Genomic DNA, 26156 nt, shown 5'->3' with positions numbered 1-26156 from the left:
TCAGTGTACCAGCTGCTTACACCATTCCTGGTGAGCTATCGTTTCTGGTGGTGGAGTTGTTCTGATGATGATCTTGGCTGATCTTGGTGGTCTTACTTGGCCTCTGCTCCCTGGAATCAATGTGTCTTCGATTTCCGTTTGAGCTCTAGCATGAGTGAGTCCAGCAGATGGTGCGGCGCCCTTCGAACAAGGGAGAGGGAGCAGGGGATCCTTTCGGCTTTGGAGACGGATCAACTCGAGGCTTTAGTTGCTGGATGAGGACTTCGATGATCAAGCTGTGTCCTGTGTACTCTTTGTTTTGCTTGTTTGCGTTGATGCAAGCTGACCACTCTCAACATCTTGTATCTTTCGCCGTTTAGGGCTTTATTAATATAACGTCGGGCACTTTTGTGCCTTCAGTTTTTTTAAAGCAACATATATTCCACGATATGGCATCACTTAAAATCAACAAAGAACAAAAATAATAGTTATTTGCATAAATTTTACAGTTTCGTCAACATCACTATATATTCTTACACGAGGCCAATAATGTCTCCTTCTATTGTGGGGATTGTTTTTTAGAGCATCTCCACCGGGATGCCAACATAGCGGCACCGGTAGATTTTTTGTGGGGCGGGGGTCAAAATGGGCTCACACCAGCGCGCCCCAAAAAGCACCGATGCGTTTTTGAGTCCAATAAAGCGCCGGCAACTTCGTGTCGATCTCTTCGTCGAGGACGCAGATCGGACGCGCTGGCGCCTTGCGGCACGTTAGAAACTGCACGTGGGCTCCGCCTAGAAGCCCGGCACACTGCTTTCCCCACCTCCCACCCACGCCCGAGTTACTCCCACCTCTCTAGATCGCCATCGCCACCGTCACCATCACGCCCCTGCTTGGAATAGACACGCCACCCGTTCAGGAACCGCCGTCCATCGACACGTTCGCTACCCTTTCGATCGACGGCTGTTGTTTTGACCGGAACAGAGGTCACTGCCACCATCGCACAGCCGCCCCGCCCGCAAGTTTTTCGTCGGATTGCCGCGATAGACAACGATGACGAGATGATGGTGTATCTTTTCACGGAGGAGCAGAATGTTGCAGCTGTAAGGCGGCACAGGCATCAGCTGATTCAGCTAATTCTGACGAGCCTCCTCCGCATTTGCCAGTCTTTGTTTGGCATGCTTCGACGCGGCGGATCAAATCCAGGCAAGAGAAGGAACATCAACCGGCATCGTCAAGTCGATGCCATGCTTCTTGACGCCGACTACTTCACCGATGACGCGACTCATTTGCCGATTGAATTTCGGCGCCGGTTTAGGATGAATAAGGACATGTTCATGAAGATTGTCTTTGGTGTCAGGGAGTACGATGACTATTTCATGATGAAGCAATATTTTACAGGTTTGTGGGGCTTCTTGCATACGGAGCTCCTCCAGATACAACCAATAACTATTTGCGGATGGAGGAGTCAACATGTTCACAAACTCTCTACATGTTTTGCCGAGCAATCATAGCGGTGTTTGGTAAAGTCTATTGAGAGCACCAAATGCAGATGATATAGCTCGGATCCTGGACATAATCCAACACGAGGGTTTTCTTGGATGCTTGGAAGCATTGATTGTATGCATTGGGTTGGAAGAATTACCCTTTTTCTTGCAAGGGATCCGCAAGAGGTGTACTGGTGAGTGCAGCGTCATTCTCGAGGCGGTGGCAAACTATGACCTCTGAATTTGGCATGCTTTTTTTGGCATGGCAGGAACAAACAATGATATCAACGTGCTGCAGCGCTTTCCGGTGTTTTCCTAGCCTGAGGGACAAGGTCCTGCCGTGAACTTTGAGGTAAACGGCCACACATACGATAAGGAGTACTATCTAACTGATGGTATCTGCCCGATTTATGCTACATTTGTGAAGACAATCTCGGCTCCAGCTTCGGAGATGGACGCTTATTTTGCAACATGCCAGGAAGCAGCTTACAAGGATGTTGAGCGTGCTTTTGGGTGCTTCTGCAGCGTTTCGCCGTTATCAGATACCTGCTCTCACCTAGTCTGAGTCTCAGATGTGGGAGGTGATGAACGTATGTGTGATCATGCATAACATGATCATTTAGAGCGAGCATGATGAACATGTACATGATGATCAACCATTTAATTATCAAGTGCCTCTTGCTGAGGTAGAGCATGCACCCCAGGAATTTAGCGCTTTCCTTCACATGCATCAGGAAAAATCCAAGATGTAGGTGCTCATGCTCAACTTCAGACGGATCTGGGCTGCATATTTATGGGTGAGGAGAGTAGCTGTCAGCAATACATGATTTAATTTGAATTATTATATAAATAATTAATTCCTATTTGTGTGATTATATAAATAATTAAATATTGTATGAATAATTTAATTTTTATTTGTGTGATTGTATGAATAATTAAAATATTATGTGAATAATTTATGTGATTGATATGTTGTTTCAAATTATTATTGTAAAAAGAAGAATTTTTTTTGGGACCGTTGTATGGGGCCGTCGGTGTTGAAACAACATCCCCAAATGGAGGATGCAGTGCCGGCGTCCCTGTCGGCGCCTATTTGGGGGAGGCACCGGTGAAGATGCTCTTATAGCTTCATTGTCTTTTTACTTCGAAAGTTGTATTTCCTCATTCAACTTTATTTAGATACACATGTATCTAGACGGCGTTCTATATACCTATGTATCTAGACAAAGTTAAATTAATTAATTTAGGATGGGGGAGGAAGTACCAAGAATCTCTTATACAACATTGTTATATGAATTCATGTGCAAAATGTGTACAAATGAGCATGGTTTAAAATACTGACTAGAGGGTATTGGAAAATATGGCGCTAAGTAACCAGACAGAGCGCACTGCATACATGTGAAATGTTACATCGTACGTTAAACAATACAAATAATGTTATATTGGAGTGAAAAAGCTTGATACACATTTGTGTGCGCATAGATTATATTGCAAAATTCATACTTATGGTGTTATATTGTGATTCAAATTCATACATTAAAGGTAGACTAACTTCTGCCAGTCGCCGCCGGTAGGGCGGCAGCCCCCATGGTACGGATTGTTGCCACCGTCTATATACACATCTTGTAAGCCACAAGCCGCCGGCTAGGGTTTATCAAATTATAAGATAACCCATGGTATTTGTAAACACTCCCAGATATAGTGAATTTTTGCTGGTTGGTGTCCGTGGTTTTTTCTCCTTCTGTGTTGAAAGGAGTTTTCCACGTTAAATTTCGTATCTTCATTGCGTTTTCTTTTATCGTTCTTCGTTATTTACTTGTCGCTATTATAGCATATGGTACTTTATTTTTTGCTCCTAGGGCTATTTGGCAGGCAACCCGCGGACAGGGGAAAACATTGATATAAGCTCCATGGTGCCATACGCTCATGGATTCGGTATAATATCCGATCAACTGTACGAGGTAATCAAACTCATTTGTTATCACCATGTATCTTTGTGATATATTAATTGTTTGCTCCACTCGGCGGACTGATTCTTTGCTAGCTCTAGACGATATCTAGGCATTGCCAAGGTGAAGACTACAACAGCCCTACAAATGCATTATGTGCTCAAGCTCTGGGCACTTTCAACAGTGTAAGATTGATATACGCTTCAAATACTTTCGAGCTGAGTTTTTTTTTTTTGAAACGTCGCAGGAGAGCTGCGGTATTCATTAGAAGAAGACTCGGGCTACAAGGAACCGGAAAGCAAAATAAAAAAACAGAAGAAACCAAAAAGACAGCGCTGAAACGCTGGGGCTAAGCCCTCACTCTCGCGTTACAGAAAGCCGGCCAGTGGCCAGCGCCCAGACGGATAGCTCATCGGCGACCTCAGCGACGATGACAGAGACCGGCCTATCCTTGTTGTCGAAGATACGTCGGTTCCTCTCCTTCCAAAGCATCCAAAGCACCAACAGCAAGACAGATCGTGTGCGCGTGCGGTCGCGCATAGAAGCTGCTGCGGTAGTGGACGCAATCCACTCGAGCGTGGTCGAGGGCATGCCCCAGGTGGGCGGAGAGAGGGCAGGGAGGCGGTGATTGTCCGCCACAGCAGCCCAGACACGCCGCGCCCACGGGCACTCCACAAGCAGATGGATGGCCGTCTCAAGGCTTCGTCGGCACAAGGGGCAGAAGTAGGAGTTTGGCCACCGTCGCGCCATGAGGCGGTCAGCCGTGAGCAGCCTGTTTTGCGCGAAAAGCCACCCGAAGAAGCGGCACTTGGGCGCAGCCGTCGCATCCCAAATGAGCTTGACGAAGTTGGATGAGATGGCGCCACAAAACAACAGCCGGTACGCCGACTTGGAGGAGTACACACCATCGGTGGAGAAGCGCCAGACGAAGGAGTCAGCGGTGCCCGGCACCAAGCTAACCCGTCGCACTCGGTCCCAAAGGTCCACGAATTCCGACAGGGAGTCGGCCGTGACACGCCCTCTGAGGTCAAGTATCCATCTGTCGCCGAGAATGGCTGCCGCCACAGATCGGCACTTGCGGCGGGATGCTTTGAAGAGCCTAGGCGCGATGAGGAAGGGGGCGCGGCCGTCGACCCAGCTGTCCTTCCAGAAGGAGGCAATCTTCCCGTCACCAATGGACGCATGAGTGGCGACCGCGAACAGCTCCTGATCCTCTTTCGAGCTGAGTTTCAACTCTCAAGTAGTACCTTATTTAAGGCTAGGTACTACATGCGATTCCAATTGCAGCTCCTCTCCGAAGTTATGTCCGCCCAGATTTTGCTGGACACATGCGCTTATGCATCTAGCGGTCCACGTACTGCCACAGATAAATCAGATGGTGATGCTCGAAAGATCCTAAGCGAGGAAGCTGGAATTTTAATGGGGAAACAAGTGAACAATCCACCACCACGTGTGCCACCTGGCTGTATTGTAAGTGAACATATCATGCATGTACACTGTCACCATTGCATGTTTATCCATTCCCTCAGTTGACATACGAGATGGCGCAGAGCTACACCGCTTACCTGTCGTATTACTGGGCAAACAACGAGCTGACCCGAGAAGCCCTGGGAATCAAGAAGGGAACCGTGGACGAGTGGCTGAGGTGCCAAAGTGGCAACATGCCGTTCACCAGAGACATCAAGAGCAGCATCAAGTACCACCGGAACGTCACGGCCAACGGTTACCGTGCGCTGATCTACAGGTCCACGAATTGAAATCGTTTCGTGTTTGTTTATCTGTTATTAACTCGGCTCCGAAATTTAAGATGTTTTGGAAAGTTAAATACTACTGAAAGTCTAAATCTGACGGGTTTTTTTTTTTTACTTGGTATGGTCAATGGCAGCGGTGATCATGATGCAATTGTGCCGCACCTGGGGACGCAGGCATGGGTGAGGTCGCTCGGCTTCCCCATTGTCGACGGCTGGAGGGCATGGCATCTCCATGGCCAGTCCGCTGGGTTGGTCAACCTTTTCTCCTTGTTGTCTGTTTTGGCTTTCGATTTCTCTGAAAGTGGTGGCTCTGTTTTCCCTTTCACGGTTTTGCAGATTCACTATAAGTTATTGGAACAACATGATATTCGCGACGGTGAAGGTTGGCAAATTAACACCATTTTTTGAGTTTGTGGTGCACGTGGTTGCTGAATTACATGTTTTAAGTTGCTCTTCTGATTTGGATCCGCAGGGAGCTGGACATACTGCCCCTCAGTACGAGCCCGAGAGGTGCTTCGCCATGTTCAGCCGTTGGATACTGGATCATCCACTCTAGGCTACAGTATTCTACGTTATCTAGTAGTTATACACAAATATCATTTCCATCTATTATGTACTAGTACCACCGTTTATCTGGATGTCTCTTTAGTTTACATGATAATCTGCAGACTTGGAAGAGCTTCCTAACATGATCAGGGCCGGCTCCATAGAACGTGATGGTAGGTAAAAAAAACCAGGTAGGTCACTTTGTATGTCAAAAAACCCGAATGTTCGATATGGTCCGCTTCTGACTTACTATTGTGCTCTTGTACATGTTGTGTTTTCATGAAAAATAGACATCAAACCACTATTAGTTTATCAGTGGCAACCGGAGTTCATCCTAGTCATACTTCAAATCACCACAAGCATCACATGAGCAAGGAGGAGCAGGGCAGGTCAAGCCAGAGCTCAGCCTCAATAACCACAAAATACTTTGTCTAGGAGCTAAATCAAGGTATACAAAATACCCTGGAATAGATCCACTGGATCTATATCTATTTCCCAGCATCATCTAAAATATCAAGCAGAAGAAGCATATAGCAAATTTTAATATCATTTGGCCTAGACCAAGGTTAATTGGCAACTATGTTATGCATCAGTGACAAAAAAATAGCACAATAGTAGTCAAGCTAAACTAGCACCAGAGTATTTGGTGCTAGTCTAGCTTCTTTTTTCCAGCAAAAAAAAAGTTGGACTAGCACCAGATACTCCAGGAGCTATAAAAGCCACCTAATTAAACCTAGCCTAGACAACCATCAGTACTGGTTCAAGGATGACAAGCATCTCATATTTTTAACCTATTTTTGACTTTTTGTACATATTTAAATCCTAGTGGCAATCAAAGTAAAATCACCTATTGTTAGATATGCCAAAAATTCAATCCATCTTTAATGTCCATGAAGAGCAATTAAACAGTAGAAAGCAAGCACTACTGATCACTCAATTCATGTGTCCGGGGACGGTAGATAAATCCAATATTATAATAGCCAGTTTATCATTACCAAAAAATATTTCAGACCTAGGCATTAATCTCCAAATATTAGATATTGGTCATTTACAGATGAATGAATTACTCCAAATCATAGTTCAGTTAAATGAGAAAAATGAACATTACCCAATCAAATCAACATGAAATGTTCATCTGCAATTAATAAAAGTAGTACTACACATGAGCAACACCAGTTAATTCCGGTGATGCAAGCCAAAGAAAGAATAAAAGTATAGATGAGCACCACAAGGGACAGTATAATGATTGGATCGCAGTGAGTGTGGGGCAAGAACAAGAACCAGTAGCATAGCTTTATGTACTAGAGCGACGAGGAAGTACTCTGGAAACCAATACCAGTAGAACCAGTAGAACAAACAAGTAACCAAGAATAGAACCCTAGATAGTAGAGCAACCAGTTGAGCATGGCAAAGCAGAAAGTGTGTGTGTGTGTGTGTGTGTGTGTGTGTGTGTGTGTGTGTGTGTGTGTGTGTGTGTGTGTGTGTGTGTGTGTGTGTGTGTGTGTGTGTGTGTGTGTGTGTGTGTGTGTGTGTGTGTGTGTGTGTGTGTGAGTGAGTACAAAGAGGAAGAGAGAGAGAGACATGAGTCGCCTGCGCGCCTGGGAGATGCAGCCACGACATGGTGAGGCAGTGCTCACGTAGCTGCAGCCACTGCAATGATCCGGGGACGGAGCCAAAGTTATGCCGGCTTATTGAAAGAACATCTCTCACATTATGTGTTGTGTGTTTGATGTCAATATATGTGATACACTAATGTTTGTTTAAGTGGTACAGGGATTACATAGATACATATACTTGTGTGTTGGATATGGTCGGTCTGTCGAAAGAAAAACAGCAAAGTTGGTCAGGCCGGATAATCCGGGCCGGATATTGTTGAAATATCCGGCCCCCTGATTTCGGCTAAGTCAAATGAGGAAAAGAAGCGCAGTATAGGGGCCGGATTTTTGCCCGGATATTGTCCCGGTATTGTACCAGGGCCGGAATATCCGGGCCGGATATTTTGGAAATATCCGGCCCCCTCGATTTTGGCTAAGGACTGGAAGAAAAACAAGTCTGGCATAGGGCCGGACATTTGGCCGGATAATGTCATGGTTTTGTCCCGAAGGCCAGATTATCCGGGGGGGCGGATTATCCGGCCCTTACTTAGGCCGTAATATCCGGCCCCCCGGAAGCTGCAACGGCTCATTTTTGAGGGGGGGGGGGGGGTATAAATACCCCCCTTCTTCTACCTTGGTTGCTTGCTCAATCATTGCACAAGAAATCTGCCAAGCCACCTCCATTAGAGCCACCTCAAGAAACTCAAGATTTGCAAGATCTCCTTCCTCCCCCAACCAAAGCTCTTGATCTTTGGAGATTCGAAGGAGAAGACACCGATCTACATCCTCACCGAAGCGTTCTTCATTTCCCCCTCTCTTGTTTGAGGGATCTCATGCTAGTGTTCCTATTTGGTTCCCTAGTTGATTTGTGTTGATGTATTGTTGTTGATTGTTGTGTTATAACAGATTTGGGAGCCTCCAATTTGGTTGTGGATGTGTGCCCCAAGAACCTTGTAAAGGCCCGGTTTCCGCCTCGAGGAAATCCCTTAGTGGAAGTGGGCTAGGCCTTCGTGGCGTTGCTCACCGGAGATCTGAGTGAAGCCTTCGTGGCTGTTGGTTTGGCTTTCGTAGCAACCACACTCCTCCAAACGTAGACGTACCTTCTTGCAAAGGAAGGGAACTACGGGAATCATCTCCGTGTCATCGCGTGCTCCACTCTCGGTTACCTCTATCCTTTTCTATCTCTATATTTCTTAGCTATATCTTGCTTAGTTGTTAGCCTTATCATATAGGTAAATTCACTTAGTTGCATATCTAGAGAATTTACCTTTTGTGTCAAGCCTAAATTGAAAAAGAACTAAAAATTGGTTAGCACCTATTCACCCCCCCTCTAGGTGCGGCATACGATCCTTTCAATTGGTATCAGAGCCTCGGCTCTTATTTCGGGCTTAACCGCCTAAGAGTATGCCGGACGATGGACCATCGGAAGGGGAGACTAGGCCGGTCACCATGGAGGATATCAACTCGTTGAAATCATCCATGGATGCTCAAATGGAAAGCATGAGAAAAATGATTTCCGAGCTTTTGGCCCCTCCCCGTCCCGTGGCTCCCACCATAGAGGTTAATATCACGGATGCGGTTGCAGAGGGTGATACTTCGGTATTACCCTCCGCTACCACACCCATGGATGGTGATAACTCAAACACTGTCAAACCCCCCATTGCATCTCCCAAGGGAACTAGTGGAAGTGAGAGCTACAATCGAGTACCTCCACCTTTCCAATCACCCGATATACCGGTTCCCCATCCTCATATAAACATCCGAGGCGACCCACCTAAGTTTTCCGTTAATGATTACGATACTTGGCAATTTGAGTTTAGCTCTCATGTTCGCAGTGCCTCCAATGAACTTTGGAGAATCATCGAGGAAGGCTTCAATCCTTACAACCCCAAGAAGTTGACTAGAAGAGAAGTGGTTGATAGTCAACTCAACAACACCGCCTTGCACATGATTCAAACCGCCGTGGGGACAAAGGAGTTGTCTCGTGTTCGGCATTTCACCACCGCCAAGGATGCTTGGGATGCTTTGGCCTCAGGTTGCATTGGAAGCGAGAGCACAAGAAGGAACAAGTATAATGCTCTTCGGAATAAAGCCGAAGGATTCATGAGGCTTCCGGATGAAGATCATGAAGACATGTATGGAAGACTTCTCACCGTTGCCGACGCCTTCCGGATTGTTGGTGCCTCTCACATTAATGACTCTTGGATCAAGGAGAAGTACATTGAGTGCATGATGCCGTTCGAGCCTATTGATGTCAAGACTCTTGTCGGAAGAGAATGCTATGCCTCTCTCACCTCTCAACAAGCCGTGCACGAGATGCAAGCTCTCAAGGTCCTTGAGCAAAACTCTCATGATTCCCGCAATCGTGCCATTGGGATGACAAAAGGGTCCAACCTTGCCTTGGTGGTCAACCCCGTGCAAGAAGTGATTCCTCAAGAATCTTATAGGGCATCTTGGAGCATGACCTACCCGGAAGACTTGGAACACCACTACCATGACCACATGGCATTCCATGCAAACACCTTTTGGATTGATCCGTCCAAGGCCAAGGAGGACAACATCAAGAGAAACAACTCAAGGGGTCCCTCAAGCTCGGGCCCAAGAACAAGATCTTGCTACAATTGCAATGACAAGCACCATTTCATTGTCGAATGTCCCTATGAGAATAGGGAGACTAATGGTGGAAGGCTCATCCCCAAGGACAAGAGCAAAGACTCAAAGGGCAAATATTCAAAGCCCCCCAACAAGAAATTCTATAACAAGAACAAGAAGGGCAAGAGGCCCTCAAGGATTGTGCTAGTGGCTAATGAAGAATACTCTTCCGATGAGATTGCAAGTGCTAGTGATGATGAAGAGGAAAGCTCAAGAGAAGTGGCCGCCATTGTCACCACCAACATTCCCTCTTCATCTCTCTTTGATTCACCCAATGAGAACCCTCAACACAAGAATGCACATTGCTTCATGGCAAGGTCCACCTTGGACACATCTATTGTGCTATCAACTCAAGAAGAGTATACCTCCGGAGATGAAGATGTTGATGATGAAGAAGATGCAACCTCAAATGGATTGGTTGCCCTTGCCTCCCTCGCTACTAACTCTTCATCAACAAGTGAATCTCCCAATGAGGTCATTCATGTGGAGGAAGAAAGTTGCCTCATGGCTAAATCTTCCGAGGTATCATCTCCTAACCCCTCTATGCCTAACATTGCTAATGATCTAGGGGTTGATTCCGCTAGTCTAAAAGTGAAACAAGAAATGCTAGAGTTTGATGATTTCATTAGTAACCTACAAGGTAACACTAAGAAGCGTGTTTCAAGTCTCATGGTTCGTATGGCTCAACTAAATGATACTCTTGAGAAAAAGTGCCAAATAGAGAGAGAAGACTCTCTAGAAATACATGCTCTTAAAATGCTCTTGAGGAATGTCAAGAAACTATAGCATCTCTTGAAGAGAAGCTAGAAAGTCTTGAAGAACCTCAAGATAAACTTAACAAGCTCACTAAAGCTAGAGATCTTGCTAGAGCTAAGACTAAAGTGCTTATAAAGGAAAATGCCAAATTTGGTGTTGATCATGAGAAACTTGTGAAGGATCTAGATGAACTAGACAAGGCTCACAAAGCCTTGAAGAGTGAATACTCTCTCCTCTCCGAGTCTTATGAGCAACTTCAAATTAGGCTAGCTTCATATGACATACCTAGTACCTCTACTCCTTCATGTGATCATGCAAATATTATTGAGGAAAATGCTAGGTTGAAGGATGAACTTGCTAAGGCCTCATCTCCCCAAAGTAAACTTTCCTTGGATGATCTTTTGAGTAAGCAAAGGTCAAACAATGGGAAGGAGGGACTTGGTTATAATACCAAGGCTAAAAAGGCAAACAAGAAAAAGACCAAGCCCGCACATGAGAAAGCTAATGGTGAAACCCGAAAGGGCAACACCATTAATGATGATGGTGCGGGAATAGATAACCCTCACTATTTTCTCTTTAAAGATTATTATGGTGATGTTTATGCTAAATATGTTGGCCCATATGATGGTTATGTTGCTTGGTCTGTTTGGGTTCCAAAGACCCTTGTTGCTAACAAAAGAGGACCCATTGAAAAATGGGTACCTAAATCCAAGAATTGATCTCATGTAGGACTATGCCGCCGGAGGTTCAAAATGGGTACTTGATAGTGGATGTACAAGTCATATGACCGGCGGCAAGAACCTCGTCAAGGAGTTGAGGCCCAACATAAATCATATCACCGTCTCCTTTGGCGATAATTCTACATCCGAGGTATTGGGTTTTGGCAAGGTTGTGGTTGCACACAACATTACTCTTGTGGATGTCATGCTTGTCAAAACCCTTGGTTACAATTTGCTTTCCGTTTCCGCCCTTGGCAAGATGGGTTTCGCCGTCTTTATTGATAATGATATTGTGGTCCTCTTGTGGAGCAAGACTCTAAAAGTCGCATTCGTTGGGTATCGCGAACACAACTTGTATGTGGTGGACTTTTCGGGGACCACCACGACAAGTGCGATGTGCCTATTCGGAAAGGCGGACGTGGGTTGGTTGTGGCATCGCCGCCTAGCCCATGTCAACATGAGAACTTTGCAAAGTCTTCACAAGGGGAACCATATTGTGGGACTAATGGAAAATGTGTCTTTTGCCAAAGATCGTGTTTGTAGGGCTTGTGTTGAAGGAAAAATGCATGACTCTCCGCACCCAAGCAAGACCATCATCTCTTCCAAGAGGATCTTGGAGATCCTTCATGTGGATCTCTTTGGTCCCGTCACTCATGCAAGTCTTGGTGCGAAGAAACATTGCTTGGTGATTGTCGATGACTACTCAAGATACACTTGGGTCTACTTTCTCAAGACGAAAGATGAGACTCAACAAATATTCATTGACTTTGCTACCGAGCTGCAACGCCAACACAACCTCCTCATTATGGCAATAAGAAGTGACAACGGCTCCGAGTTCAAGAACTACACACTCAATGATTTTCTTAGTGATGAGGGGATTCGTCATCAATATTCCGATGCTTACACCCCTCAACAAAATGGTGTTGCGGAGAGGAAGAACCGGACTCTTATGGATATGGCAAGGTCTATGATGGCGGAATATAAATCCCGCTATAACTTTTGGGCCGAAGCCATCTCCACCGCTTGTCACTCCTCCAACCGGCTCTATCTCCGCAAGGGCTTGAACAAGACTCCATATGAAATACTCACCGGGAACAAGCCTAATATCTCATACTTCAAGGTGTTCAGGTGTAAGTGTTTCTACAAAATCAAAGGGGTTCGTTTATCTAAATTCGCTCCTAAAGCTTTGGATGGTATATTTGTTGGTTACGGTGCCGAGTCTCACACTTATAGAATCTTTGATATAGCCTCCGGGATTATCATTGAATCTTGTAGTGTGAGGTTCGAAGAAAATGATGGCTCCCAAGTGGGGCAAGTTGATGTATGTGCAGGTGATGAAATACCTCAAGATGCCATAGTAGGAATGGGTGTGGGATTTTTCCGCCCCGTTGAGGGACACGGTGTGGCGTCTTGGGAAGGACTATGCTCTACGCCTCTACCACGGTGGAGCCCTCATCTTCTCATCATCAACAAACCCCATCAAGTGAAGCAAATGATGCACCAACCCAAGAACAAGAACAAAACCCTCCCTCTAGTGTGCAAGATCAAGGACAAGATCAAGGGCAAGATCAAGGACAAGATCAAGGTCAAGATCAACCAAGAATTCATGATGGTTCCGGGGAGTATCCATTTGATATTTGCTCTGCACCAAATGATGTCCAAGATCAAGCACATGATGTTGAGCACCCACAAGAAATTGTAGTTGCTCAAGTTGAAGGTCAAGACGGGGACCCAAAAGATCAAGTTGATCAAGTGATACCTCCAAGGCCAAGAAGAACCAAGGAGGAGATCGAGGCCCATCGTCTAGCAAGAAGAGAAAGAAACCTTGAGGTTCGTGATCACACTCATGATAAGGTTCTTGGTGATATAAGGGCAAAGGTTTCCACAAGAAGGCAATTGGCTAACTTTAGCAACCATCATGCTTATATCTCCTTAGTGGAACCCAAGAAAGTATTTGAAGCCCTTGAAGATTCGGATTGGTTGGAAGCTATGCACGAAGAACTCAACAACTTCAAGCGCAACAAAGTGTGGACCTTAGTAGAGAAGCCAAAGGGATGCCGCAATGTTATCGGCACTAAATGGATATTCAAGAACAAGCAAGATGAGTTTGGAAATGTTGTGAGGAACAAGGCAAGATTGGTGGCTCAAGGGTTTTCTCAAGTTGAGGGAATTGACTTTGGAGAAACCTATGCTCCCGTGGCTCGCCTTGAGTCCATCCGTATCCTTCTTGCTTATGCATCGCATCATAACTTTAAGTTACAACAAATGGATGTGAAAAGTGCATTTCTTAATGGTCCTTTGCATGAAGAGGTTTATGTTAAGAAACCCCCGGGGTTCGAGGATCTCAACTTCCCTAACCATGTCTACAAGCTCGATAAAGCTCTTTATGGTCTCAAACAAGCTCCTAGAGCTTGGTATGAGCACCTTAAGGAATTGTTGGTAGACCGTGGGTTTGATGTTGGGCTAATCGATCCCACTCTTTTTACTAAGAGGGTCAATGGGGAGCTTTTCGTTTGCCAATTATATGTTGATGATATTATCTTTGGCTCTACTAACAAAGCTTTCAATGATGAATTCTCAAAGCTTATGACCGATAGGTTTGAGATGTCTATGATGGGAGAGATGAAGTTCTTCCTTGGTTTTGAGATCAAGCAATTGAGAGGAGGAACCTTCATCAATCAAGCAAAATATCTCCAAGACATGCTTAAGAGGTTCAAGATGACCGAGATGAAAGGTGTTGCCACTCCTATGGTTACCAAATGTCATCTTGCACTTGATCCCAATGGTAAAGAGGTGGGTCAAAAGGTATATCGCTCCATGATTGGATCCTTGCTTTACCTTTGTGCATCTAGACCGGACATAGTGTTCAGTGTTGGTGTGTGTGCAAGGTATCAAGCTTCTCCTAAGGAGAGCCACATGATAGCTCTCAAGAGAATCTTTCGATATTTGGTTGATACCCCAAGATATGGTATTTGGTACCCCAAAGGCTCAAGTTTTATTCTCAATGGATACACCGATGCGGATTGGGCGGGAGACAAGGATGATAGGAAATCAACCTCCGGGGCTTGCCAATTTCTTGGTAGGTCCTTGGTGTGTTGGTCATCTAAGAAGCAAAATTGTATATCTCTCTCCACCGCCGAAGCCGAATATGTTGCCGCCGCAAGTGGATGCACTCAATTGTTATGGATGAGGCAAACTTTAAAGGAATACGGTGTCATTTGTGACAAAGTGCCTCTATTATGTGACAATGAAAGTGCTATCAAGATTACCTATAATCCGGTGCAACATTCAAGAACGAAGCATATTGAGATCCGGAATCATTTCATTAGGGATCATGTTGCCCGGGGTGATATTGAGCTTATCTATGTTCCTACCAAAGATCAACTTGCCGATATATTCACGAAGCCTCTTGATGAAGCAAGGTTCACTTATTTGAGGAATGAGCTAAATATCATTGATTCAAGGAGTATAGCTTGACCATCTTGCAAACACACCTTCGTCTCAAAACTTTATTTGGTTTAGATGTGGGCATGGAAATAGGGGGAGTGCGGTTTAAATTATTGAGCTATCCCTCCCCCCATAATGCCAACATTAAGAAATCATTCTCTTTATATCATATGTTGATATGTGAGCTTCAATGATGAGTAGTGGCTTGGACCCAAGATATATCTTCGCGGTGCCATGCCACAACACTCATATATGGTGGCCTAGGCCACCACACTCTTCTTTGTGAAGAGTTGGAGTTATTTGGATCTTATCGCCTTTTATTTGACAACTCCATGTTCTTATGGGAAATCACTCTAGTTTGGCCTTATTTGCTCATATCTTGCAAACTTGAGTGACCATGTACCATTAACAGTTTGTATCTTCTAAAACCTAAGCCTACTCTCTCCTATAAGCCATTTCCATCTTGCTCATTTGTCATGTTTGGTAAAAAAACTTGGAGTTTGAGGTTTTTCGGTCGGATGATCTAGGTTGCTCCATCTTATTGGTAAATTTGCACCTTATATGTGACGTGATACATTATTGCATCGCATATGGGTCATGCAAATAACCAACGAAAGATGGGCCGGATTCCCGGTGATTCTGGAATTTTCCAGAACCCCGGATAATCCGGCCCCAGGAGACCCCGGAAAATCCGGCCCGGCCGGATTATCCGCCCTAAGCTAGGGCCGGATTATCCGGCCTGGGCAGATCTTGAAAGGGTTGAGGACGAGGCCGCGGGGGGGGCAAACGGTTCACACCACCCCCCACGCGCCTCTCTCTCCTCTCTCTCCTCTCAAGTTCACCGGACCTCTTCCTCCTCGCCGGAGACGCTCCGTCCGCTCCCTCTCGGAGTTCTTGGGTGGATCGGGTGCATCTCCCTCCTAGCTACCTTCTCCTCCAAGCGGTTTCCACAATGGATGTGGGTATGATTCACAATCTCTAACCCTAGATGTTGTGTTTTATATGTGCTATTTTCTTGGTGGAATTGGTGTCTAGTTGTTCCAAATCAAGTGTAGTGTACTCCTCTTGCATGCTATGAGGCCGATCTAGTCTTAGACAAGCTTTTGATTGGAAAACTGCAATTTTCGCAGGGCCGGATTATCCGGCCCCCGCGCAGGCCGGATTATCCGGCCAGGCCGGATTATCCTCCCCCAGGGGACACCGGATTATCCGGCCTGGAGCTTCATCGCCGCTGCAGTTTTTGCTTCAATCTATCATGTCTAGATTTGTACCGACTTATAGTATGTTTCTCGAGTATATTACTGTATCTTACATGACTTATGAGCATTACCTTCTGTCCTTCTCTTTGCTACCCGCCTTTGCTTCTCACAGGTGGTGCTTCTCGGGGTGGTCGGAGGCGCTCAAGGCATGATCGATCTAGTGACGAGTTTGCACCCAATGCACCTCGCAAGTCCGTCGCTTCAAGGCGGAAGAACAAGGAAGTGAGGGAGAACTACAAGGCCATGGACCCTATCTCTTATTCCGCTATCCGCATGAAGAACTGGTATGAAGACCTCCCAAGGGATGAAGAGATTGAGGGCAGGAGATACTGGTGCATGGAGCAGGATTTCATCTACAGGGACATCTATGAGCCCATGAAGAAGCTGAGACCCATGCAAGCTATCGATGTGGACATTCTGGCTGTCAACAATCACTTTGAAGATGCAATCTGGGTAGCTGGCAGGTTGGGCTTGGTTGATATCATGAAGATTCAATGTGACTATAGCCCAGATTTGGTGAAGCAATTCTTTGCACTTTGGCAATCAAGAAAGATGAGGAACACACTATGGAATGGATGACTGGCTCCTCTCACTGTAGTGCCACTCTGCGCCGATTTGCTGGTATTCTTGGAGTTCCTGCAGAAGGGGGTCGTCGCCTTCATGGACCACAGAAGACAGATAAGAATGCACTGGTGGATCTCTATACCTCAGCGGGAAAAGTTGGTTATGCCAAGGGGCTGCTTCCCATCTACATTCAGTTGCTCCGGTTCTTTCGGGCAACCATTTGCCCAAGTGGTGGTAACAATGATGCTCTCCGGGGAGCCCTTGTGGACCTTATGCACCTCAGCTTTAAGTGTGCTCGTGATGTTAATGAGGAACGGAACTACACTGTTGATGTCATGGACTTCATCTTCCATGAGATCCATGATGCCATGGTCTCCCGGACCACCATACCTTATGCTCCCTACATCCAGCTTCTCATCAACAACTCTGTGGCTTTGGGTGGTGAAGACTTGAGCGGGTACCCTTTGATGAAGCACGGTGTCAAGAAGGCTTACAAACTTAAGCCGGTCTCTTCTGCTGTACCTGCACCTGACACTTTCATGGGTGATGCTCGTTCTAGTGGTTTTGCTCCTGCTCGCCATCCTGATGTCCCGGCTATGAGGAAGCAAGTGAGCTGGCTTAGTTGGTTTCAGCGTCACATCCTTTGCATGAACATTGAGATCCATAAGGAGAACTATGCGGCTAGCCGAGAGCGTTCTGAGATAAAGCATACTCATGCGGTTATTCTACACAAGCTCAGTGGTGATCAAGGACCCCCGCCCAGCCTCCAGCTCACCAAGGTTACAGTGGATGGCATTCTGCACAGGTTCCATGGAGTGATCTTGATGATTGCCTTCAAAGGTCCAACACCTCTCGCCGCTCTCCGGATGCACCTGACACTGATGATGAAGAAGAGGAAGCGGCATACCAGTCCGATGATGAAGACGCCTCCGAGTGATTCCCATGGGACGTGTAGCATCGCGCTTGTCCCCTTTTTGGCGTCTCGATGCCAAAGGGGGAGAAGTGTTCTATTAGGATTCTCGAGGATTTGCATGGTTTGGGCACAAGCATATGCGTTTATCATTCTTATATTGCTTGTGTTCCCTCTTATTTGAACTATTTGGTTTGTTTGTGTGCCGTTCAAAACTATATGCTATGTGGTGTGAGACATTGTTATGGTTTTCGGATTTCTATTTGTTGAGATCAAGGATATTACATTATGTGTGATGCTATATCTCCGTATTATATATCTACACATGGGTATGATTTCTTGCATCCTATCTCAACTTCATATTTGTCGATGTCTATTGTTAGAGCTCATGTTGGATATCTCTTGTGTTGAGGCACCTCACTCCTATGTGTTGTGTATTTGTATTCAAATGCAAACTACTTATATGCACACATGTAGGGGGAGTGCCTCTATGTTTTGCCATCATGCTTGTCTCTATAGTGATTCTCTTGCAAATCCGTATATTGTCATCAAACACCAAAAAGGGGGAGATTGAAAGAACATCTCTCACATTATGTTTTGTGTGTTTGATGTCAATATATGTGATACACTAATGTTTGTTTAAGTGGTACAGGGATTACATAGATACATATACTTGTGTGTTGGATATGGTCGGTCTGTCGAAAGAAAAACAGCAAAGTTGGTCAGGCCGGATAATCCGGGCCGGATATTGTTGAAATATCCGGCCCCCTGATTTCGGGTAAGTCAAATGAGGAAAAGAAGCGCAGTATAGGGGCCGGATTTTTGCCCGGATATTGTCCCGGTATTGTACCAGGGCCGGAATATCCGGGCCGGATATTTTGGAAATATCCGGGCCCCTCGATTTTGGCTAAGGACTGGAAGAAAAACAAGTCTGGCATAGGGCCGGACATTTGGCCGGATAATGTCATGGTTTTGTCCCGAAGGCCGGATTATCCGGGGGGGGGGCGGATTATCCGGCCCTTACTTAGGCCGGAATATCCGCCCCCCCGGAAGCTGCAACGGCTCATTTTTGAGGGGGGGGGGGGTATAAATACCCCCCTTCTTCTACCTTGGTTGCTTGCTCAATCATTGCACAAGAAATCTGCCAAGCCACCTCCATTAGAGCCACCTCAAGAAACTCAAGATTTGCAAGATCTCCTTCCTCCCCCAACCAAAGCTCTTGATCTTTGGAGATTCGAAGGAGAAGACACCGATCTACATCCTCACCGAAGCGTTCTTCATTTCCCCCTCTCTTGTTTGAGGGATCTCATGCTAGTGTTCCTATTTGGTTCCCTAGTTGATTTGTGTTGATGTATTGTTGTTGATTGTTGTGTTGTAACAGATTTGGGAGCCTCCAATTTGGTTGTGGATGTGTGCCCCAAGAACCTTGTAAAGGCCCGGTTTCCGCCTCGAGGAAATCCCTTAGTGGAAGTGGGCTAGGCCTTCGTGGTGTTGCTCACCGGAGATCTGAGTGAAGCCTTCGTGGCTGTTGGTTTGGCTTTCGTAGCAACCACACTCCTTCAAACGTAGACGTACCTTCTTGCAAAGGAAGGGAACTACGGGAATCATCTCCGTGTCATCGCGTGCTCCACTCTCGGTTACCTCTATCCTTTTCTATCTCTATATTGCTTAGCTATATCTTGCTTAGTTGTTAGCCTTATCATATAGGTAAATTCACTTAGTTGCATATCTAGAGAATTTACCTTTTGTGTCAAGCCTAAATTGAAAAAGAACTAAAAATTGGTTAGCACCTATTCACCCCCCCCCCCCCTCTAGGTGCGGCATACGATCCTTTCACTTATGCCGGCGAAGCCATATAGTAGGAGTGATGCACAAGCACTAGGAGGCCACTAGGAAACAGCAGCCACGGTGGAGCCATGATGCGGTGGAGGTATTTCATCACCGAAGCCCTAGGCTTTTGAGGCCGAGGCACGAGGAGGAAATCTAAGAGGAAAATCAAATCGATGCGGAGAGGAAGAGGCAGCGTCGAGTGGTGCGTTGATTGCGACCCATCGAGGCGACCAGAACAGCCGGAATTTGCCGGAGCATGGCGGTGACAGCGGAGGTGACACAGGAGTCGAGAGAGCTCGATGTAGGGATTCTTAGTATAGAAAAAAAATTCCATCGCAAGAACGAATAACAAGCCAAGATCTAATCTAATAAATGGTAGCAACGAGATGGGATCAACGTACCCTCGAAGATCGCTAAGCGTTAACGAGATAAATCTCGTGGATGACGTAGTCGATCACTTTCCGCTCTCAGTAGCGAGTAGAAGATCCTCACTGTGCCGCAATCGGGCAGCACCTCCACACTTGGTCACACGTACGGTACTGATGAAGACATCCTTCTCCCCATTCCAGAGGGCAGCAGGAGTAGTAGAACCTCCTCGGAATCCCGGCAGCACGACGACGTGGTGACGGTGGTGGTGGAGATCTCCTACAGGGCTTCATCGTAGCCGTGCGGGACAGAGGTGGATGAGGGTGGTGCTAGGGTTTGGGAGAGAGGGGCTAGGCGCCGGCCTTGGTGCCCTTGGGTGGTGCGGCAATGTGGTAGCCGGTCCCTCCCCTCCTCTCCCCTTTATATAGGTGGAAAACCCTAGGCTCCAATCATACTCCTCATGGGAGTCCTATTGAAAACCTACCATATATGCAAAAGTCAAAACCTAGTCAAGGTAGGAAATCCCCCTTTCCTTTTGGTGTTGGCCGACAATGGAGGTGGAGTCCAGTGGACTCCACCTTCCCACCTAGTGGGTCGGCTAGGGCTGGTGGAGTTCCAGAGGGACTCCACCTGCCATAGTGAAATATTTCAAACGATTCTAGAACCTTGTATAAATTCATCGGACCATTCTCAAACTTGGAATATGACTTCCCATATATGAATCTTATTCCCCGAACCATTCCGGAGCTTCTCGTGATGCCCTGGATCCCATTCGAGACTCCGAACAGCATTCGGTCTCCATTTCAAATTTTGTATCTACTTAAACAACATCGAACCTTAAGTGTGTCACCCTATGGTTCGTGAACTATGCTGACATGGTCGAGACACTTCTCCGATCAATAACCAATAGTGGTACCTATATATCCATAATGAATCCCACATATTTAACGATGACTTCGCGATCGAAAGAAACCATTAACATACGATGCCAATTCCTTTTGTCGCGCGATATTTTCCTTACGAGGTTTGATCATCGGTATCTCTATACCTAGTTCAACCTCGTTAGCGATAAATACTATTTGCTCGTACCGTGATATGACATCCCTTGTGATCCAGTCATATTCTTGCAAACTAATTGGATCACATTTCACCGAGAGGGCCCAGAGTATATCTATCTGTCATTTGGATGGACAAATCTCACTCTTGATCCACGCGCTTCAACCTATACTTTCTGAATACTTAGTGGCACCTTTATAACCACCTATTTACGAAGTAGTGTTTGATGTCATCAAAGCATCCATCCGGTGCAGGTGATTAACACGATCTCATGGTCGAAGGATTATGTTACTTTGTATCTTAAAGCTTGTAGAAAAACGAACTTAATGACTTGATCATATGCTACGCTTACTATGGGTGTGTGTCCATCACATCATTCACCAAATGATATGATCTTGTTATTAATAACATCCAATGTTCATGATCATGAAACTATGATCATCTGTTAATCAACGAGCTATTTTTAACAAGAGGCTTACTAGGGACTCTTTTATGTTTACGAAACACACAAGTATTAATGTTTCCGGTTAATACAATTATAGCATGGGATCAAATATTTACCATAAACACAAAGGTATAATAATAACCACTTTATTATTGCCTCTTGGGCATACCTCCAACATTCTAGGGGATTAGGGTTAGGGTCGAAACAAGTGAGGGAACGCGAGAGGCTGACCGAGCTGGTCCGATCTAACTAGCTGGTTGGTCTTTGGGGCCAAGGGGTATTTTTGACTTTTTGCAAAACACTAAATCTTGGAAATTCTAAAAATCCCAAATAAAATCTAGAAAATGGAATAAATTAATAAAAAACTAAAATTCAAATTTCCTTAAAATATATTTCTTTTGGATTAAAGAAAAACAATATTTTAAAATAATTTAAAATAAATAAAATTAGGGAATTATAAAAAATAAGTCCAAAACAAAAATTGCCTTATTTTTAATAATTTCAATTATTATTGCAAATATTTTACTTAAATAATAAATATTTTTAGGAATTTAATAAAATCCTAAAATCCAATTAAATTTCAAAATACTATTTATTGTAATATTAGGTAACATAATATTTCCAAAAGAATTAATAACTATTATACAATAATCTAAAAATTGTAATTTACTTATTTAACAATAATAAGAAATTCAGGAAAATCCTTAAACCAATTATTCGAAATTGGATAAATTCATTTAAAAAATATTACCCTTAAATGAACTTTAAATAGGGAATTACACCGGGGGGGGGGGGGGTTAACAACACTTTCCTATAAGCATGCATTATTTGGATCTTTAAACATTGCCCTTACCGGAGAATGATTTTTCTTTTCAGAACCAGACGCATTGAACTACACTATCTCGCACTATCCAGGCATGTTCGTCACTTGCTTATTCCTTTTATTACTTTATATCCTTTTATTTGCAAAGCAATACACTTATCACTCTTGCATTAAAAATAAAAAAAAATGTTACTTTTCAATTATGAATATGTCTATGTGGCTGGAAATGAAACCATGGTATTTGATGATGGTGGAGGTTCCATTGCAAGGGATATTATATCATCTAGGATTAATAATTAATGTCTTCTAGTGATTCTAGGGCTGTATTGCGCGTTAACCATAAGATCATTAATAGAATGGATAAGTAAATTGTACATTTTTACTCTCCCATATCAATGGATTCCTATTTGCCGTAGTTATGTTGTAGTGCTGGTCCCACAATAAGGTTGAGAGGCCATTAAGCTCTCCGGTTCCAGGTTGACGTCATGTGCAATAGGGTTTATCAGGGATTGTATCATGGCTGAGGGTCAAGCGCAAAGATTGGCAAGCGATCGAGGGCCCTATGAATACTAAAGGGTGGGTATGCGGGGTCATAGAGAAGGGCGGTGATTTGCTTGGATCTTATATTGGACCTCACACCAAGAAAGTGTGGATGAGAAAGTACGTCCAGTTAGCATCAACAATAAGTTCTCCTATGTGAAAAGTAACGCACCGATGAGTGTATTTTTACCATGTTTTTACACCGTTATTTCATTTAGATATCTCTGAGCAGCAATATGATTTTTGTATTTACCGCACTTCCGCGCTCTTTTATGCTTGTCTATGCAGGATTTTAAAATATTAAGGCAATGATGAAATATCAATAAAAACTATCATTCTTATGGTATTTTAACGTGATAAAAATTATTAATCACTTAACCATGCACCTGTGTGAAAGGGAAATGCGAGGAAAAGTTCTAGTAAGTTTAGCGGACACCGGTACGGGGGGTCCCGCCCGTACCATCCGCTTGTACGATGTGTTAGGAGGGTCGCCTCGTCAAATACTCTCACCTTAAGCAGACGGATTTGAGATCCAAGCAGAAGAGATCTCAAGGAGGAACAAGAGGAGGCATCATCCAAGTTTCTACCAGGATCATAGGAGGACAAGGCATCATTCACTTCGTCATCAACCGCTGCACCATCACCATCTCCATCCCTTTCATCCCATTAGATTATACTCTCCATTGTTATTGTGGGTTTGTACTTATGATGATGTTCTTAATTATTTCCATGTGCGAGTAGTTTACCTCATTCTTGGTTGAGATGGAGAAACCCTAGCAATATTTTAATATGAATGAAGATGATTTATAGCTTTGTATTATGATTCTGTGTTAGTTTTCTCTCGTGATATAACATGAAGTCGATCATGTAATATTTGCGTTAGATCATGAGAGAAAACTACCTTCGAAAGTATGATAGTGTATACGGCTAGAAGTGACATATCGTGAACAGTTCGCTTTTGTATGAAATGAGGGATAAGAAAGAACTTACTATGCTTTCACAAATAATCATGGAAAATTTAATTGTGGTGGATCAATAAGTAATTTGTCGAAGGTCATTGCGGTCGTTATTCAGGGATATGTTATTAAATACGCATATACGCATCTCATCATCCAGCCTTTCCCACATACAACGAGAACAAAAACTTTTCAAAAAAACTCCAATTTTTTTTCTAGTATTTGAAGCAATGTGACTTAAATAATCTGTTAAAGTTTGACATAATTTAGGTGGTCCGGAATCGTTGATTACTATTAAGTAGCCTAATCCTAGATTTGGACCTCTCTGTAATTCTTTGCAAAAGACTTAAAAAATGAGTAGTTTGTGCAACAGAGGTAGAAATAGTAAGTGATTTGTCCAATTTTTTCATTGGAAAAGTGCTCTCAACGGCAGGGCAAACGGGCTCAACGGGAAAGCGAAGCTGGTGGCCCCACCATCGTTATGATTTGTATTTTGTTTGTTTCGGAGATGGAGCTCTGATGCGTCATTCTCGGCAAGCTAGCTAACATGCATGCATTGCCGCCCGACTCTCTCAAACGTTTCAAAACCAACCAAGTCTCCTTTTCCAAGGCTAGGTAGCTACGCAAGGTGACGCGCTGCTACGGTACAAAACCACGGGGCAAGGGCGCGCGGTCTCACGTCTCGCGTCCGCGCGCGTCATGCATACCGCCTCGATCCAGCGCCTTCGCATGCAGCCGCGTAAAAGTGACCGTTGCGCCAGCACATAGAGCGGTCTGGAACTCTGGATGGCGGTTCGTGCTCATCGTCTTCCAAGGAGATCCCGTTGCATGACCAGACTTTGCCTTCTTGTCAGTCTGCTTGCTGCATGCATAACACTCGTTTTTTGAGGAAACACTTGCTCGCATTTCCCATTCACATCACGTACTGGTTGAACGGGGGGATATGTATCCATCAATCGACGCCGCCGGGTTCTCCGCTCAACGGCTACAGCTTTTCTCGTCTCGTACGTACGTCCCTGATGAATTGCTCTCTAAAAAGGTAAGGCCGCATGCATGCATGGATCCCAACCTCAAAAGGCAGGGTTTATTCTCAGGGCATGCAACGCGCCTGCTTTTTGGCAGCACCGCGCCATGTGTGATCCTCCATCGGTACTCATCAACACGCAATATAGATAGTGTAGCCTGTATATATCGTACTGTAGTATCGTGTTGTAGACCCGTAGTTGTAGTTGTAATAAGATAGGACAATTTTCACAGCGAATCCGGCTCTGAGGCCAATGTCCGGTTTTAAATAATCCGGCGAATAAGGATGTTTGAATCCGAAGTGGGGCAGAAAATTGGATGTAGGTTATCCTAAAACAAATTACAAATTATCCGTAAAACCGGATATTCTGATATTTGAGTGGAAGTCCAAGAACAATCTCAGTGAGCATGTCTAGCTCTAGTTTTAGACCAACGGTGCAACTATTCGATTTTTATGTATACCATCTCGTCGATGTGCTTGGGTTCTAGATTTAAGTTGTCTCTATTTTCTTAACTAATTGACTCCTACATGGTTGAAAGCTTTGCTATGCCCACAACTATCTTCTCATGGGGAGTATCTATCCGACTTATTTTTTTTCCGGTCCGAGTTCGCCCCAATTCCAAATTCAATTCACGGTTCAAAGTATATCCGTGCACGTCTCCGCAACCGGTCAATGTCCGCTCTAATCCAAATCCGAAAAGTTGTGGTGAAGAAAAAGTATGATACAAACCAAATCATTCTGATAACCCAGGAGGTTCCCATAGATCCATGTCACAGAACTGACCAAAGACAAGGATGAAAAGGTTTTGCCTTTTGATCTCTCATCAACTGCATGCTAATCACACTCGGGGGAGGGACAAAGGGAATGGATCCTTGTGGGAAAGGACCTCGACTTTGCGACTAGCGGCGGGGCACACACGACCTGCTGCATGCGCGTATCCCAACGCGAGGTTTCCTTTAGCTCGGCGTGTGCGTGCGTGCATGGCATGCAGCATGGGCGCGCCGGCATGCGCATCGTAGTAGTACAGTACGTCCGTTTCGTCCTTGGGCCATCGCATGCTGCTTCAGGCTCTCTCCCATTAGCTTAATTTAGTGCATTCCACGCCTTAATCAAGGAATTCCCATTAGTTTAGAGTGATCGCCCAGTTGATTGTAGTATGCCTGCAACGGACACGAAATCTGGAAGGCCTTAATCTCGAGCCTCCACAGCGGGGAAATCGGCAATAGCCGGTGCATATGCATGCTGCTGTTGATCCTCCTATCGATGCCTACGCTCTTGTCTCCATCCAATCAGGAGTGCCGTTTTTTTTGGAGGCCCACGGTACATCGATCGGGACCATCCCTCCCGTCTAGGGATCCGGAAAAGCTTGCTAACATGCCGCGCACCTTGTAAAACATACTGCTACCACCGTGTTGGTTTTGGTATACGTACGCTGATTGAGTAGCATATCCTACTCATCTCGATGTGCAAAAACATAGCTGATCGATCGAAAGTTTGGCGA

At 44.9% G+C, this 26156-nt stretch overlaps 1 protein-coding gene across 1 annotated transcript in view; it reads left to right on the top strand.

The window, feature by feature from the left end:
* LOC127335866 (serine carboxypeptidase-like 19) overlaps positions 1-5961 on the top strand; it is a 41718-nt gene extending 35757 nt beyond the window's left edge. Inside the window, exons 7-13 of the mRNA XM_051362601.1 lie at positions 3326-3427; positions 3517-3600; positions 4703-4885; positions 4966-5159; positions 5301-5414; positions 5503-5548; positions 5639-5961. Of these exons, the coding sequence (XP_051218561.1) occupies positions 3326-3427; positions 3517-3600; positions 4703-4885; positions 4966-5159; positions 5301-5414; positions 5503-5548; positions 5639-5722 (807 nt within the window). The 3' untranslated portion in view covers positions 5723-5961. The remainder of the gene's footprint in view (positions 1-3325; positions 3428-3516; positions 3601-4702; positions 4886-4965; positions 5160-5300; positions 5415-5502; positions 5549-5638) is intronic.
* The last annotated feature ends 20195 nt before the right edge of the window (positions 5962-26156 follow it).

This window comes from Lolium perenne, chromosome 2 (genome assembly GCF_019359855.2).
Source record: "Lolium perenne isolate Kyuss_39 chromosome 2, Kyuss_2.0, whole genome shotgun sequence".
Lineage (NCBI taxonomy): Eukaryota > Viridiplantae > Streptophyta > Magnoliopsida > Poales > Poaceae > Lolium > Lolium perenne.
Note: the sequence above shows the minus strand (reverse complement) of the source record. Positions and strands in the feature narration are given on the sequence as shown.